This window comes from Bactrocera neohumeralis, chromosome 5 (assembly GCF_024586455.1).
Source record: "Bactrocera neohumeralis isolate Rockhampton chromosome 5, APGP_CSIRO_Bneo_wtdbg2-racon-allhic-juicebox.fasta_v2, whole genome shotgun sequence".
Classification (NCBI taxonomy): Eukaryota; Metazoa; Arthropoda; class Insecta; order Diptera; family Tephritidae; genus Bactrocera; species Bactrocera neohumeralis.
In genome coordinates this window covers 13939865-13956434 of record NC_065922.1, presented here as the reverse complement: position 1 = coordinate 13956434, position 16570 = coordinate 13939865, and the positions used below count along the sequence as shown (strand labels likewise).

At 31.8% G+C, this 16570-nt stretch overlaps 1 protein-coding gene across 4 annotated transcripts in view; it reads right to left on the bottom strand.

The window, feature by feature from the left end:
• The window catches only part of LOC126758824 (nuclear factor of activated T-cells 5), a 95023-nt gene that overhangs the window by 12288 nt on the left and 66165 nt on the right, over positions 1 to 16570 (bottom strand). For 3 of the 4 annotated variants that reach the window (XM_050473211.1, XM_050473208.1, XM_050473209.1), the window contains 8 exons: positions 11837 to 11961; positions 10683 to 11092; positions 4477 to 4851; positions 3831 to 3974; positions 3477 to 3759; positions 3248 to 3404; positions 2333 to 2571; positions 2069 to 2270 (listed from right to left, as the gene is read on the bottom strand). In XM_050473211.1, coding sequence (XP_050329168.1) covers positions 2069 to 2270; positions 2333 to 2571; positions 3248 to 3404; positions 3477 to 3759; positions 3831 to 3974; positions 4477 to 4851; positions 10683 to 11092; positions 11837 to 11961 — 1935 coding nt within the window. The remainder of the gene's footprint in view (positions 1 to 2068; positions 2271 to 2332; positions 2572 to 3247; positions 3405 to 3476; positions 3760 to 3830; positions 3975 to 4476; positions 4852 to 10682; positions 11093 to 11836; positions 11962 to 16570) is intronic. The other variant, XM_050473212.1, reaches the window with a different exon arrangement.

Here is a 16570-nt window from a genome sequence, read left to right as displayed (position 1 = left end):
TCTTTATTCTTTTAAGTTTTTATTTTAGAACACAGAGCTTTTTTATTTTTGTATTTTTATTCTTTTTTTTTTTTTTGTTTTTGTCATTCTTATTTACGTTCAACAGTTTTATCAGGTGAACATTTTGGTATTTTTCTTACTGTATGTGATTAAATCTCCTAATCACAGAAGCAATCAAGCCAAAAAAGACTGAACGTTGAAAAGCTGCCTATCAAAGAAAATTTGGGTCCTGTGTGAAAAAAACTCTATAAAAGTTTTGTGTTCGTTGTGGCTTGCTTGTTGAGAATTCAAGTCTTCCTTCTCTGAAAATCCAATTCGTTACCGCTGTTTGTTATTTCTTGATACAAATATTCAAATACAATTAAATATTGTATACAAATAGTAGTGAAAGCAACTGCAAATCAAGTAAATAGCTTGCGGAAACAGAGCTGTTTGTTGGGTATAAAGTCTCATCTAGCAGTTTATTGTTGTTTGATTAATTGTGATTCAGAGGAGAACACAATACAATGCTTCTTTTCAGTATTAATATTTTTTTTTGCTGCATCGTTGGCGGTCTACCGCATGCCAAATGTAACCAAGAAAACTCTGCGCCAACATTCAAACATCACACATTCACACCGGCAAACTGCATTGGAAGTAGTAAATTCGACTAAATTCGCACAAAAATTCTTTTCCGATTCTTCAACATAACAAAAAACTAGAATTGTGTTATTTGAGCAAAACGACTACCGAAAAAAACTAAGGAAAACGTTAAGCCAACACACTAAACGATTACAAGTGAAACCAATATTGTATGCTAATAAATAGAATGTATGAGCTGCAATTTAAAAAAAACTCAATTAACAGAGTAAGCAATCACACATCAAAGTTGTCTGGATTAGATTCGGCGATGGCGGTGGCGGCAGCGACGTTGTCACAGTGCATGATAAACGTCGAATGAAATATTCTGCTTCTGGACTGTTGTACTTGCTTTGTGAATTGTCGCTTTCGAGTTGTGTTTTTGTGGTAGTAAGCCCAATTCGGGATATCCTCAGTTGATTAAAATGAAATAAAATCCCAAAAACTGTGCATAACTATTACTTTAGAATAGCTTTTTAGGGCTTCGTCGGCAATTGCTGGTTTGTATATACTTAGTTTTTATATAAATATTGTATTAATTTAACTGCTATATAGTTTGCACGCTTAAAATTAGATTTTTTATCGTTGAACTTAGAAATTATATAAGTAAAATTTATGCGATATTTCAATTGGTTGCACTTTTTCAATGATTTACGTGTAGTTATGTATTTGCAAGCGTATAATAAGTATATAGAACGAGTTTAATTACTTTTTCTTTTTTTCTTTCGCTAACTTTATAACAAAAACAAACAAAGTATAAGCTATAGAAGACAAATTTTTAAAGGAAACGGTTTTAACAGAAAAAAAATTGTAATTTGCATGAATCGACATCAGCGATTTAATTTAGCATTTCAGGAAATAATAAATTAAACACGTAAAAGCTAGAAATTATTGCCATATCTATGAAATATCGCAGTAAATTTCACGCTGCCTGTGAAAGATGTATGCAATTATTCCGATTGTGGCACGCAGCTCTGTGCAAAGTTGGGGGTATATGACAACTGGATTTTGCTGCTATATGGTAAGTAAACTGCATATATGTAAGTTACGTAAAGGTACGTACTACTACTATATATAAAAAAAATTCTGCCTTATATATGATTTTTTGCTATTTATGAAACAGTAACCTCATGCTATAAACTATTTAAGTCTTATATATGACGTGTCATAATTTTAAAAATATGTTTATTATTTTATGCTTTATTTTTTATATAATAGTAATGTTTCCAATTAATATGCAATTGCGTAGTTTTCATTTACATTTTCGTTTGCTTTATATCGAAAGTATTCTTTTCTAACCTCAAACTGCCTGCCTGCCAACCTGTCTAATCTTTAAATGTACTCTCTCTATCTTTCATTGTTTTATTCGCCTGTTTCCTATATTTTTTTCACTTCTCGTTTTAAATAAAAAACGTTTTAAAAACAAAATGTAAAATAAACAAATAAATACCTTGTGCCGCTGATAAGCTACCATGCAATGCCGCTGAGCTCAATGTGGTTGCAGCTGCCAAGGTCGTGTAACTACCTTTTGGCGTGTAAACGAAAGCGTGTGGCTCGCTCTTTTTGCCACTGGAAATAATTACCAATTGCACAGTGACTGGTTTGAGTATATTCTGATGTATATAGGGTGGCACAACGCACACTAAATGAGTCTGTTTGGGGGAGATAGAGATATTGTTAATTAAATTTTAAACAAATAAAAAACAAAACTGACCTGTTGTAAATATTCCTTATCGGGCAGCACTGTTTGCTCCCACAATGCACCGCCTAAATGCTGTCGCACAGCTAATTCAGTTGCAACTTCATTTGGCGGTACACTCTCGTAGGTCTCTTGGAAGAGCACATGTGTGTCTTTGAGAAAATTCTTGCCGATAATGAAAAGTTCGAGTCCACCATCTACTGGACATGAAGTCAGTGACTTTTTGCATATTTCCGGCACACCTGGTGGTTGTGCTGCAGGGAGAAGGAAAAATGAGGTTATGATGATGTACAGAAGAATATAGATTTCTTATGCAGGGTTAATATTATAAATAACTTAACAGAACCACACCTCACTTTTTATGCTAAAATGTGCTCAATAAAATTTCTATATAAAAAAATGTAATGTTTGAATAAATTTTGTCCTCTACCTTTACTATCTCTCAAAAGCGAAAAAATAAGAAAAAAATGTTAATTTCGCTTTCATCGATTTTTTATGCAATATTAGTACTTTAAATATCTTTAAAGATCACTCTTTAAGTTAAAATATCTTAAGTTAAATTTCTTTATAAACTAAATAGTATTTTTTAATAAGTTAGCCCTGTTCCTTTACTTTATATTAAAGGCGAAAACAAAAACATTATATTTTGGACTTATTGTGTAGTAGTTTTGTTCGTTTTTAGCTGGATTTAGAAAATATCGATATACGATATACGAATTTTTGGAAAATTTTTAAAATTTTATCTAATTAAAAATGATTATTATTTTTTTTACAATTTTATACTCTTTTATCTTTCTCTCTTTACAAATTTCTGAATATACAGTAAATTAAAGATTGGGATAGTTGAGAAGTTGAGTCAGAGACATCGTCATTGTCACCCAATCATTCTTATAAAAATATTAAAATTTATCTGGGATTTAAGAAACTTACTGCAAATAATAGGATTTGAGCAGACTTGTAGCATTTCCAAGGTGCCATCATCATGTGTTAGCTGTGTGCGGAATACCATGCGGCAGCGTGTTGATTTCTTTTTATTCTTCTGCGCCAAATGATCCGGAAATCGGTGTTCCACATCAACGTTGCGTTCCTAAAAAATATATGACATTTAACAAAATATTAATATTAATAAAATACTTAACACCGTGGCGAGGGAACGTACCTTGAGTATGCCAACGCAATCGCAGGTAACTGTCATATCAGACTCTGGTTTAAAATCGATCTCAATGACCATGGTGCCGTCCACTTTCTTCTCATTACACTGTGTGGAGTTTTTACCAGCAACTTTGCAGGCTTGATAGAACATGTGTGGTGCCACGCGGCCGATATCAGTGCCAATGAATACTTGCAGCACAGCAGGCTTGTTGTAGCCGGTGAGACGCACAATGGGAAAACCATTGCCACTGCGATCTTTAACAGCGCCACGGCTGCCTTCAGTCTGATAACTGCAAGAAATGAAATGAGAAAATATATAGTCAAATAGTGAACACATAAAAAATGGTGTAAACCAACTTACCGCGCACGATGCTGTTGCTCTGGCTGAGAGACAATTTCCAGCTGCACACGTCCATTCGATGAGGTCACTATAGTATTTTGCGGCACCGCCGGCTGGCGCTTGTGTGCCACTCTGGTCATGGCGCGAGGACCTGTTGGTATAAATCTGCAAAATAGAGAGAGAGAGAGAGGAAAAATATTAAGAGCGCTTGGTAAAAAATTGATAAAAGTTTTTACGTATTTATTTATTTTTTTTTTTTAATTTTCAAAAAAGTTAAGATGAGCATGAAATGGCAGTGACTATAGTGTAGCTTCATGTACTTCGTGTCGTCTTAACACAGACAGATAATGATACAATTAGAGGTTAGGACGAGTTGAGATAAATATATAATATGTATGTTTATGTACATACACTTTAAGAAAGAAACAGAAAGCGTAAGTACATAATTTTTTTTTATAAAAATTCACACAAACTTTTTTTCGGCACAGAAAACTGTTAATAGATAGTAGATAAATAAAGTTTCAGGTTTGCGCTTTCAGCAATTTTGTTTAGAGAACACATAAAAATATATACATACATATACAAATTGAAAAAAAAATCTTGCATACAAATAAAATTTTGGTTTAAGTTGAAGCAAAATTAAACAAAGCAAACAAAATTCTCTTACTTTGTGGGCGCCACTGTGGGCAACAGCATCAGTGTTGGTGGCGGTGCTTCAACGGTTGGCGCTTCCAAATTGGTGGCGCTGGCAATTTTTCGTATAAAAGCATCTTCGCTACACGCATCGTCATTGTCGAGCTCCACAAAGCTTTCGAGCTTTCTACGCTTCGTGCTCGTTGAATTGTCTTCCGCATATTGTGGTTGTTGTTGTTGCTGCTGTTGCGTGGTTTGATTTTGATTATTGCCACCAAGCGGCTGACTGTTAGAATCCGAATTCAAGCGCTTGCGATAGTAATCATTGGAGTCATCAGTGCAAAAATCTTCGAAATAGTCCTCATCGTCCGTGGAGTTGACAAATGGCAATTTCTTGCTGGGTGTTGAACTACACACAAGTACATGCGTATGTGGCGTTGTGGTTGTTGGTGGCATAAATTGGCGGTGGCGTGTATTTATGTTTATTTTGGTATATTTTTGTCGCAGGCGTTGTTGTTAGAATGTATGTATGTGTTTGCATTGAATGGAAGCAATTAGTTTTATGTTTGTCAATAAGCTTTTTATAACATTTAAGACGCACGTGTATTGCATAAGTAATATAAATATATGGCGAAAATTTTGTGCGTAGAGATTTTGCTGTTTATTGTATTATAATACTGTTAACATTTAACTCCCAACTTCTTAAAAATTTAGATTGTTTGGAAAATTATAAAATATATTTTTATTTTATTTTATTAAAGCTTACATAATAAACAAATTATTATATAAACTAAAGTACGCAGCGCTAGCATCATAGGCTTTCGGCTGACTGGTGGGAAAAATTAGAAACTTGTTTAATATAAAATATATAAAAACATATGTTTTAAAAAATACAGTAAAGTATTTTTTGCAAACGTTACCAATTTGGGAAAAGATAAAAAAAATCACAAAATTAAAAAATAAGTAAATTAATAATGTATTATTTTTTATAGTTAGATGCAGTATCGGTAAGACTGAAATTTATTTCATTTTATCAGGAATAAAATTATTATTTCTCCTTTCCCTTTTGAAATAATATTATTTGAAATTATAATTTTACAAAAACCAAAATTCACATTTTAATCGTGTTCTCAATTTTTATAATTTTTTTTTTAAGAACTGTCACTCTTATTGTTCATTTAGCTTATAGGGTGATACAAATTTACGGTAGTTTTTGGAAATCAAAAATTAGTCACCATTCCAGGTTGCATATTAGACGTTCATATTTTTAAACGATTATGCTATTTCTTTGTATATACATACATACATATGAGGTCAACAGAACCCAATAGTTTTCAAGATGAAACGACGATTTTTTAAGTAAAATACCTCTTAAAAAACACAAAACATGTTTTTACTTGAAGTAAATATAATTTTTTTAACAATTAGAGAATGGTGCTTGAAGAAAGTGTTTCACTTGAAAAAATCAAGTTTATCAACTATGACGACGTTAAAAAATAAACGGCTTTACAGTAACCTATTTTTTTTTTCATAAGGAAGAAGGAAATTTCAGTGGGAATCCAAATACACATTTGTACGTATACGTATGTACATTTTATGTACATACATACATATGTCTGCATACATGTACATATGTATGTCCATGAGTTAGAAACTCAAATTGATTTAGCCCTTAATTTGCACCATTAGCACTTTGTTGTGATTTTCGGCTATTGACCTGGCTATGAAGCCTATAATCAAATATATTATATGTAAGTATGTACGTACTACGAATGTTCAACTAAAACACTGCGACACGTGCCGATATGTGCCTAATAGCTTGATGGTTGCGTCTATATACTTAGATATGTACACAAACAATTATATACAGCTATATGTATGTAAATATACTTATATATCCGGCGGTTTCATACAAAAAGCACTTTTCACTTCCCCAACGGGAATTAAGGTAAAAATAAACAGAGCATACTCTATACATTAATTAGGCACAAGTTCAAAAAAACAGCAACAATGTACCATATATAAGTTTGTTGAAATGTTTGTATAAAAAACTAGCACTGAATATATGCATGATTGTTCTAATAACCAAAAAGCCTTGGACAACTGGGCACGTGTTAGGCTCTGTCAACGGAGCGTGGGCATTCAATTGGCAGAGGCAAGCACATGAAATTTAGGCATTTATGTACATGAATATAAATAACGATGTTTGAAATTTATTGATTTTTGAAAAATGCCTTGAAAGCAGCATATCTATGCACTAATTTCACTAAATGGAATAAGTATGTATGTATACAGAGGTACACCACAGGGTGGGCAGGATGTATTAATAATACAAATTTAAATTAATAAAAAAAAATGTTACCTTTTTTAATTTTACTCAAATAAAATCATAAAAAAGTAATTACTTGACGCTTCTATAATTCACTACTTTGTAACTTGTGTCATTAAACATTTCCTCAACTAGGCCAAGTTGCGTCAGCTATGATTTAAGCGCTTTTCCTTGCGAAATTTCATACTGAATTCAAATAAACTAGAACAATTTATCAAAATAAATACTTATGTGTGTGCAATATAAATGAAAACTCAAATATGTAACTAAGGTACTGCCGTTTACCTACTTTAAAGTAAAACAAATAAACAGAAAATCAACAAAAAAAAATACGTATTTACGTAGAAACTCAAGTGAAGATTTCAAAGTGGCGATACGGTCAGACAGAAAACCTGAAAGTGCGATTCGCAAACTCTCATACATACATATCTATATTTGTATGTATGTGTATAGTATGCCAACATGCATATGTATATACAATATAAAGAGCGGATAATTCATACTTAGGAGCTTTTCGATTGGAACGTTTGTGTGACGCCAACAAGCTGCATTCATGAACTGCCTCAACAAAAATAAAAATAAAGATTAAATTAAAAAAACAACAGCTGTCTACTCGTATATTTCACAAATGCATACACATGCATAAACAAATAAATGTACATGCATATGCATGTGTGAAAATCCTAAACAAGCTATTGGCCATTTGATTTGAAATTAAGCATTGACGCGAAGCACATAGCAAAACAAAAACTAAATAAAAAGTATTTAAGTTAAATAAAATAAATGATAATACAAAAATTAAAAATCAACAACTTGAGTAATTTTCTAATATATTGCAAAATAAGCTCCCGGTGTCTCGTGTGTGTTTCGGCTCACTTATTCGTTATCACCTGCAGACTTCCAAAATTATTTATCTATGAGTAACTAAGTGCGTATATTTGTGCTTTGGCGGACCTTAAAGCTTTTTATTAAATAGAAAAGTGACTAAGTTCGACAAGACGTTTATTAAATATTTGGATATAGCAAATATTTTCGGGGAGCTCAGAAAAAACGTTAACTTCGGCTACACCGAAGCTAAAATACTCTTCCCAGATGAAAATTTAAATATTATGTATATTATGAGTTGCGAGAAAAGGACATGTGCAAATTTTAAATCGATACTGCGGTACAGTTCGCGTATATACGGACGGACTTAGCCATATCGGTTTACCTTGTTACCCTGATCATTATTTTAAATTAACATATAATACTTTCGTGCGACATGCACAAGTTTTTTCCTCATTAATACACCCTGTACTTTCGAGGGTTATTTACATTTACTGTTGAAGTGTAAATAATTTACTCAAAAAACAACGACAGTTAGTTTTTCAAAGATTACAAAATAAGTAAATTTAATAAAATATCTACATATATACATATATGTATGTATATAATATTCTTATTGATAAATAATTGATTAATGTAGTTCTTTAAGGCAGCATTCTTTTTACATGTACATAAGTATGTACATACATGTCTGATAGACGAGCACTTCCACAAATAACCTAGACCGTTTAATGGGCCATCTGGAATACATACAACACAAAACATATCCAACAACTTTTATTGCTTTGTTTGGGTTATTGAAACTTTCATTTTTTATTTAATCCCCCACCATTAGAAGCACTTTCGGTTGACAACAATGATTTGCGTCGAGCGAACTCCATACATGCATTAATACTACGAGTATGTACACTTAACTGATAAGCCGGCGGTTTATTACCTGTTACCTAGCGTTAGAGCCGCTATTTTACTGCACTAACAAACAACAATAATTTTCGTGATTTTTCTCCCCGTTGTCGTCATTATGACTGATAAGATATTGATATGTAGCGAGAGTCTGCTATATGCGAGTGTATAACATTATTGCTCTCATGCAACGATCCGTTGCAAACACAGTAAATGTAAACAAATTAAATAAAACTGCTGTAACAGCGGCGTAGAACATGAACAACAGCACCTGCTTAGAATCAACAACACAGTGTGTAATATATGAATTGTTTGCAAAAATAAAATATATACATATGTACATACATATGCAAAATGCAATTACTAATACACTGACAGTAATGCACTTGACGGCCGCTCATATAGATCGCCGCACATAGCCACGTACACACACAAACAGCGGCAAAAGGCTCTATTGTCACCATGACCTACAATCATTCAGCTTGCTTGCCCACTCACCTCATGCCAAGTTATCGCAGCAACGCTTTTGAGTTGCGTGCAAACAAACGCAAAGTGTGCCTCAATTACTTTGTAGTTACAATAAAGAGTGAAGATTGTTCTTTGTAGATAGGCATGTAAAAATCTACAACAATAGCAACAACTCCTGTAGCGTCTTTCATCACTCTACAGACAACAACAAATCGAGTGAAGTAACCCTCCAACAAGAAAAAATGTGATTTGTTTGAAGTTGTTGTTATTTTCATTTTGGCACTGATAAGGGCAAACGAATTTTAATCTCATTTTCGTACTAGAAAATTTCATGAGTTATACAATTGAAGGGCCGCTTTTAAGATAAGCAGAAGTTCACGTGAAGCGGATGTGGGCCTTAAGTACGTTATTTACGGTGTATACAATGAAGAATAGGTTGGATGGGTTACGTTCTTTTGGAGATACGACACTTTTGTTATTAGATACAAAAATGTAGATATGTAAATAATATACCCAAATGAACAATAATGATGTGTAAAAATTCAAGAGGAGATTATATGAAGAACAAAAACTTTTTTAAAAATTTTGAATTTTTTCATGCTTAATTAATTTTTTATTTCAAATATTTGAAACTTTATTTTTATTATTTTTTGTAAAGTTTAAGAAAGGCTGTAAAAGTTTATTTCACCACATTATATTTATTATTATTTAAGTTTAAATTTTAGACTTAATTATGTCTTTTTTATCAATATCTGAACATTTAAATGAAGGAAAAATATTAAGTATAAAAGCTTTTATATTCAGTTTAAAATGATAAAAGTTTAAAGAAGCCAAAAATATTTTCTATTTAGTATTTTTTAAGTTAGGTAATTATTTTGAAAATAAATTTTGGCAAATTATACTAGTTTTAATTTATATTTTAGTCTTAATTATGAATTTGTTAATCTATTTCATTGAATAAATATTAAAAACTTTATCAATTCAGTATATAATTATTATAAATTATTTTCTTTAATAGTTTCCTAATTTTTTATTCACTTGCCGAATCACTAACTCTAGTACACCCTGTACAATAAAAGTCAAAATATTAGAAAAACATTTGATTACAAAGTTGATTGGCGTGCAAATAATGTATGCACAACTACAAAGCCGCATCAACAACTATACAGAAAATGTAAATATGCACCCAGAAACAGTGAAAATTATATAGACAATATAATATACTTGAATTGCTTGGCAGAACCAACTATGTAAACAACACGGTTGCAAAGCAACTGAAAAAAAAATCAAACAAATAAACAATAAACTAGAAATGCAACCAAATATATGTAAAAATATCAGTTAGTGAAAAAATTGCAATAAAATGCAATGGCAATAGCAATTGTGAATTTATAAAAAAAAGTCGACATTTAGCTGCTTTTATAAATTAGTTAACTACGACCGCAGAATAACAACAAAACCCAGTAAGTATTAAATTTTGATCAAAAAAATTGGCAAAATTTGTATAAAAAATAAACAAAAGTACAAACATTTTCCAGAAAAGCTACATGCTAATAAAATAATAAAAAACACACATATGGCGCCTGTTTCAGAGCGTGCCATCAGGGAGAAAGAGTTCGTGTAAGGATGGGCATGAATGAGCATACAATCATGATTAAGACTAAACAAAGTCTATAATATCTCTTTATAATACTCTGCGCTGTGTTTGTACGTACCTTGAGGCCGGTATGGCACGTATGACATGCGCCGAGTGCGGCATTGCCGACGAGCTGTGGTGATGACCATGTCCATGATGATGATGATGATGGTTATTACCGTGATGATGACTACCGTTGCTACTGGTGTTATTATTATTGATACTAAGATTGGTGGCAGTGTTGTTGTTGTTCTGCATAATATCGCTACTATTGCCTGGGCTACCACTACTACTGCTGCTGCTGCTACTGCTGCTGCTGGCGCTACTACCACTGGCCGAATGCAGGTGATGATGGGCTTGCAGTTGTTGCTGCTGTTGTACTTCAACATGCTGATCGAAGCCAAAACCGCTATCATTGGAATTGTCGCAGGGCGGTGGATGTGGTCGTGGTGGGAAACGCTTGCCAGGCACCAATTTACCAGGACCAATCTAAACAAGAATTTGTGTGTTGGTATTAGAGAACTAATCAATTTTACTCAATAATATAGTAAGTTAAGGAATCATAAGCACTGTAGTAGTTCACAATTTTCGATTGAAATTGTTATCACTGTCAATTTAAACTAATTTAACAATTTTTTTTGTTTCAAAAATAATCTTTTACTTAAATTTCACTCTAAATTTTAAACTACATGGCAAACTAAATGTAAATAAAATAACACAGGGCGAACATTGTGACAAGAACAAATATTTTATTAAAGAGAAGCTTATTTATCGAGATAAATCGATATGACATTTAGTATAATATTCATAAATATTAATAAAATTTGACTTTTTTTACAAGTAACACAATGAAAGGGGAATCGAAGAGTAATTCATTGTTGGAATAAGACATGCTACCACTTTAAGAAGATAATATATTTTCTATAATTGTACCTCAAGGGGGTGGGGGAGTTACGGACAATACCTTCTAGTTTAATGAGAATTTTGCGGAGATCGGATTTACTGCGAAAAATATTTAATATTTGTTTTCAAAAATCTTACAATATCTTCTCATAATATGTGTAAATACATACATATATTTTCAAACTTTTAAAACAATTGATCTCCGTCCCACCACATTTAGAATCATAAATCAGAGTGAATACTACCTTAGTGCTAATTTAAATGATTTCGTTTCACTAATAACTTTATAAAATATATGTAAGTATATTTATTGCATATTTAAATACATACCCGCGAAACAGAATGCAATTTACTCGGTATCGCCTTGCCCGGATATCGCTTCGAGGGCGTACGAAAACCTTTTCGTTGAATGCGTGCTGTCATCGTTGATGCCGTCGACATGGTCATACGCATACCTACAAAAAAAGAAAGAAAATAAATAAATAAATAGCGTGAATTAATAAAATAATTAATAAACTTATCAAAAATTATCACTAGACACACATTATCAGCCGCATCTGAGGGTCGAGCGCCAACAAAGAATTGCAAATCGTAGAAAATGCTTAACGGCAGGGAAAGGCTACACACATGGTGTGTAGACATGTGCTACATACGAGCAGACAGCATTTTTAATGTTGATAAAAATGTAAGTACAACGCCCTCAAGCAAAAGCAATGGGTAAATATACATAATTAATAACATTAAATAAGCATACACATATGTACATATGTATGTTTATATGTTTGTAAAATTTTATATTTGTTAAATGTAGAAGCCCATAATAATAGCACGCTATGGTATGACAGCGCCTGTTATCGCAGAACCGAGTTTCAGTGATGCCTAAAGCGGGGCGCCTGTCAAAGCGCAGACAGTCGTTGAAAGCACGAGTGCCATGCACAATAATAAACAACTCTATATGTGCATATGTATGTATGTACACGAGAGTGATAAGTGACAGATCAGCAAGCCAAATCCCGGCGATAATCAATGAGTTTTTAATTATTTCATAGGCGTAATGCACTAAGTATTTATAAATATGTAAATACATATTTACAAAGCGCGGGTCGAAGCCTAACTAAAACTTTAATAATTAAATCAGCTTATGGCAATAAGTAATTAGATTATTAGAGATTGTGTAAATTAGGGTGAACTGATGCAGTGATTTTTTTTTGTTAGTCTTCTATTTAGAATTTTCTTTTTTCAGAAATAAATATAAAATAAAATATGAAAAATATATATAGAAAAGAAAAAAATAATAATATACAATATTAAAAAAAAATATTGAAAAATATTAAAAAAAAAAAATTTAGATAAAAAAAATTATTAAAAAATGTTATGTTAAATATTTGTTTAGGGTTTTTTTGGGTTTAAATTAGATTTTTCCTTTCAGCAATTCGAGAAAAATAATGGAAAACGAGATTTATACAATCTTATCGCAAACTTTCAAGAAAAAATACGTCAAAAGAAAGCAAATAATTAATTGTATTCAAATCAAAATTAAGAAAAAAATAATAATAATAACAAATCTAAAAAAATTTTAATATATAAAATCAAACTATATTTAAAATATTATAAAATAATAAAAAAATATTAAATAAAATTGAAAAAATTAAATAAAATAAAAAGAAAAAAATAGATTAAAAAAATAATTTACAATTTTTACTTTGGATATGTTTTAGTCAGATATTTTAGATTTGTAATAAAAAAATGTTAAAATTATAAGAAAATATATCCAAAAAAGCACATACATACATACATAGAAAATATAATTATAAAAAAGCAGGAAATAAAAAGTATATTGAAAAATAAATTAGAAACATTAAAAAAATTAAGAGAATAACATTTAAAAATTAAAAAAACATATATATAAATAATAAAAAAGAATAACTATAAAACAAAAATTAAAAAAAAAAAATTTTAAAATTAAAAAAATAATATGTAAAATTAAAAAAATTTATAAAAAAAAAAGCAAATTGTTTTAGGTGAAAAAATTCTGACCATAATTTATGCATACTTTTGGTTTCAAAAGTTTCTTGCTAACGCAAACATTACATTTACGCTTTTTCGAAAAACACTGACCTACCCTAACGTTAACTCTTCATACCATATGTATGTGTGTATGTATGAATGTAAATATGCATAGGCATTTAGACTTGTAAACAATGTTAATTAAAATGTGCGCTATTGTTGTTTGCAAATGATTACTTGTTGCGATTACAAATATGGACCGACACACACACAAACACATGAATATAGTTTATATATTTTTTCAATGCAATCAAATCGCTGCAAACTACAACTATTATAATCAGCAGTAATTGTTGTTTTTCGAGGCACAAGCTGCCTCTGTGGATCATTAGCTGTAAATCAAATAAGAATTTAATTGAACCAAGCCAATGGGTTACTTTTCACAAATACACATTTATGCATCTGTACATACATATGTATGTATGTATGTATGTGTTTATAAAGTAGCACGCAGAGCAAATATGCATTTGCAACTCTGCAAAGGCACATCAAGCAAGTATACATATACACGAATTTGTTGGCAAATATGGAACTAGTCAGAAAAGCATTAGAGCAATAACATTTTTTGGAAAGTCGGCTTGGAAGCAGAACATGGTGACGTGGGCGCATAGGTGTATGAACATTTTAAAGTGTGTTATCTATTTTGAACTATTATCAACTAGCGTATTTCTGGTAAAAATTTGACAATTCATAAAATTTTGAGCAGCGTCATCTAAAAACTACTGATTTTGATCGATCAATTTGTATGGCAGCTATATGCTATAGTGCTCCGATCTGAACAATTTGTTCGCAAATTGTGGCAGTGCTTTTTATGATAGTCTATGCAAAATTTCGTGAAGATAACTTTTCAAATAAAAAAGTTTACCATACAAGGACTTCATTTTGATCGTTCAGTTTGTATGGCAGCTATATGCTATAGTGATCCGATCTGAACAATTTGTTCGCAAATTGTAGCATTGCTTTTTATGATAATCTATGCAAAATTTCGTGAAGAAACCTTTTCAAATAAAAAAGTTTACCATACAAGGACTTCATTTTGATCGTTCAGTTTGTATGGCAGCTATATAATATAGTGGTCGGATATACGCGGTTTCGACATATGAACAGCGTCTTGAGGGGAAAGAAACGTGTGCACAATTTCAGAACGATACCTTAAACATTCACGTAAGTATATACAGACGGAGAGTAGGAGATCGAGTCAGTTCGTCTCGCTTCCTCAGTTTCGACGTTTCTTTCTGGGTTCCACAATCTTCGTGACAAATTTAATATGCCCTGGTCAGGCTATAAAAATTAGTTATCTTACCGGTTTACGTTGTTACTAGTTGTAAAGTAGTTTGTAACTAGTTACTTTCACTGCGGGGAATTTATAACCGAATGCAAATTTAGCTTTAGCCACAGCATTTGTGTGCGTAGACTGATTAGAATGCAAATTGTTTTTGAAATATGACAGTATACACATACATATGTATGTATGTATGTAAATATTGGACTAAGAACATTATTCTTACAAACAAATGTGTGTTAGCCTATGCAAACGTTTAACAAAATTTTAATCGAATTTAATCTAAATTTAACATAATCACGTATTTAGCGCTAAAATTAAATACTTCACTTGCTTGTGCGCATATTTATAACTTTCTGATAGCATGAAAGGTTATCAAATTCTATTAATGAAATTTTGCGAACTCTGTGGTGGTCCGCTCCTCTCCAGCGGTTGGAAGCGTGCCCGCATGCAGGCGACTATTGCTTAATACACTACGTAATAATTTCACAAATGCGCGGCACAGATAAGAAAAAAGTAGATTTTATGTTAAATTAACCCAATTGAAAGCGTAATATATTTTTGTGCGCTGCAAATTGTTATAAAATTGAATTTTCGCAACCAGAATGCTTTGATTCCTACAAAGATGAACTAATCTCAGGGATGCTTTGGGCACTCAGTGAAATATAAATAAGGGAATCACTACAAAACAATGTTAGCATTGACTATAAAATGTTTTGTTCTTTTTTTAATTCCAAGAAATCGCTGACAGCACTAATAAATTCATTAATACAAGTATTTAATTGGTCTAATTAAAAGTTACAGCGCAAAATAATTGCCTGATGACGTGAAATGTTTTCATTGATATTCGACATTTCTGAGAAATTCTTAGAAATGCTTTTATCCAGGTCATTATCTCACTTTGTGCAATGAGAATTGAAATTACCATTTTCACTTTTAAGCTTTTCAATGTCAAAGTACTTGTTTTTTATAGTCTCGAAACTAGCTTCGTGGAGAGTAATAGTTTAAGTTACCTAACGATTTTTTGTAGTATCTATATACATACATACATACAAATATTAATGTAATAGTGGCCTTTTGCTTCCCCGCGAAGCTGTAGCTTATAATATACATAAATGCAAAAATAAGCGAGAAACACACCTTACCTACCCATAAACGTAGTTTGAATTCCAAGTTTACTAAAAAGAGTTCAAACATCCCCTAAATTTTCGAAACCATATAGTAGTAGTATATTTCGTATCACTGAAATCTGCTCACAGATATCGATTAAAAATAATTTTCGCTTCAATGGCAGATCTTCTCTGCATTGTGAAGGGTGATACATTTCGAGGTTCCCTACTTTTTTAAAGAAAAAACACATGAACTTCATATACATATAATGGGGAATGTTTATTATCATTCGAAAGAACATTCTTTGGGACTTATTAAGGTTAGCTCTTTCAAATGTTAGCCCCAGCAATGTCTCATATAGTACAACCGTTGGTTCCAATAAATCCATTGGTTGATGGATGTGTGGGAAGTGGCGCCTTTTTGTTGAAACCAAATGTCACCGAGATCACGAGCATCAATTTCAGAATCAGGGGCGATAACGGTCGCCATTGACGTTTACATTCTCACCGGCACCATTTTTGAAGAAATATGGACGGATGATTCCACCGGCCCACAAACCACACCAAACCGTTATTTTTTCTGGAATAAGTGGCAGCTCTTGAATC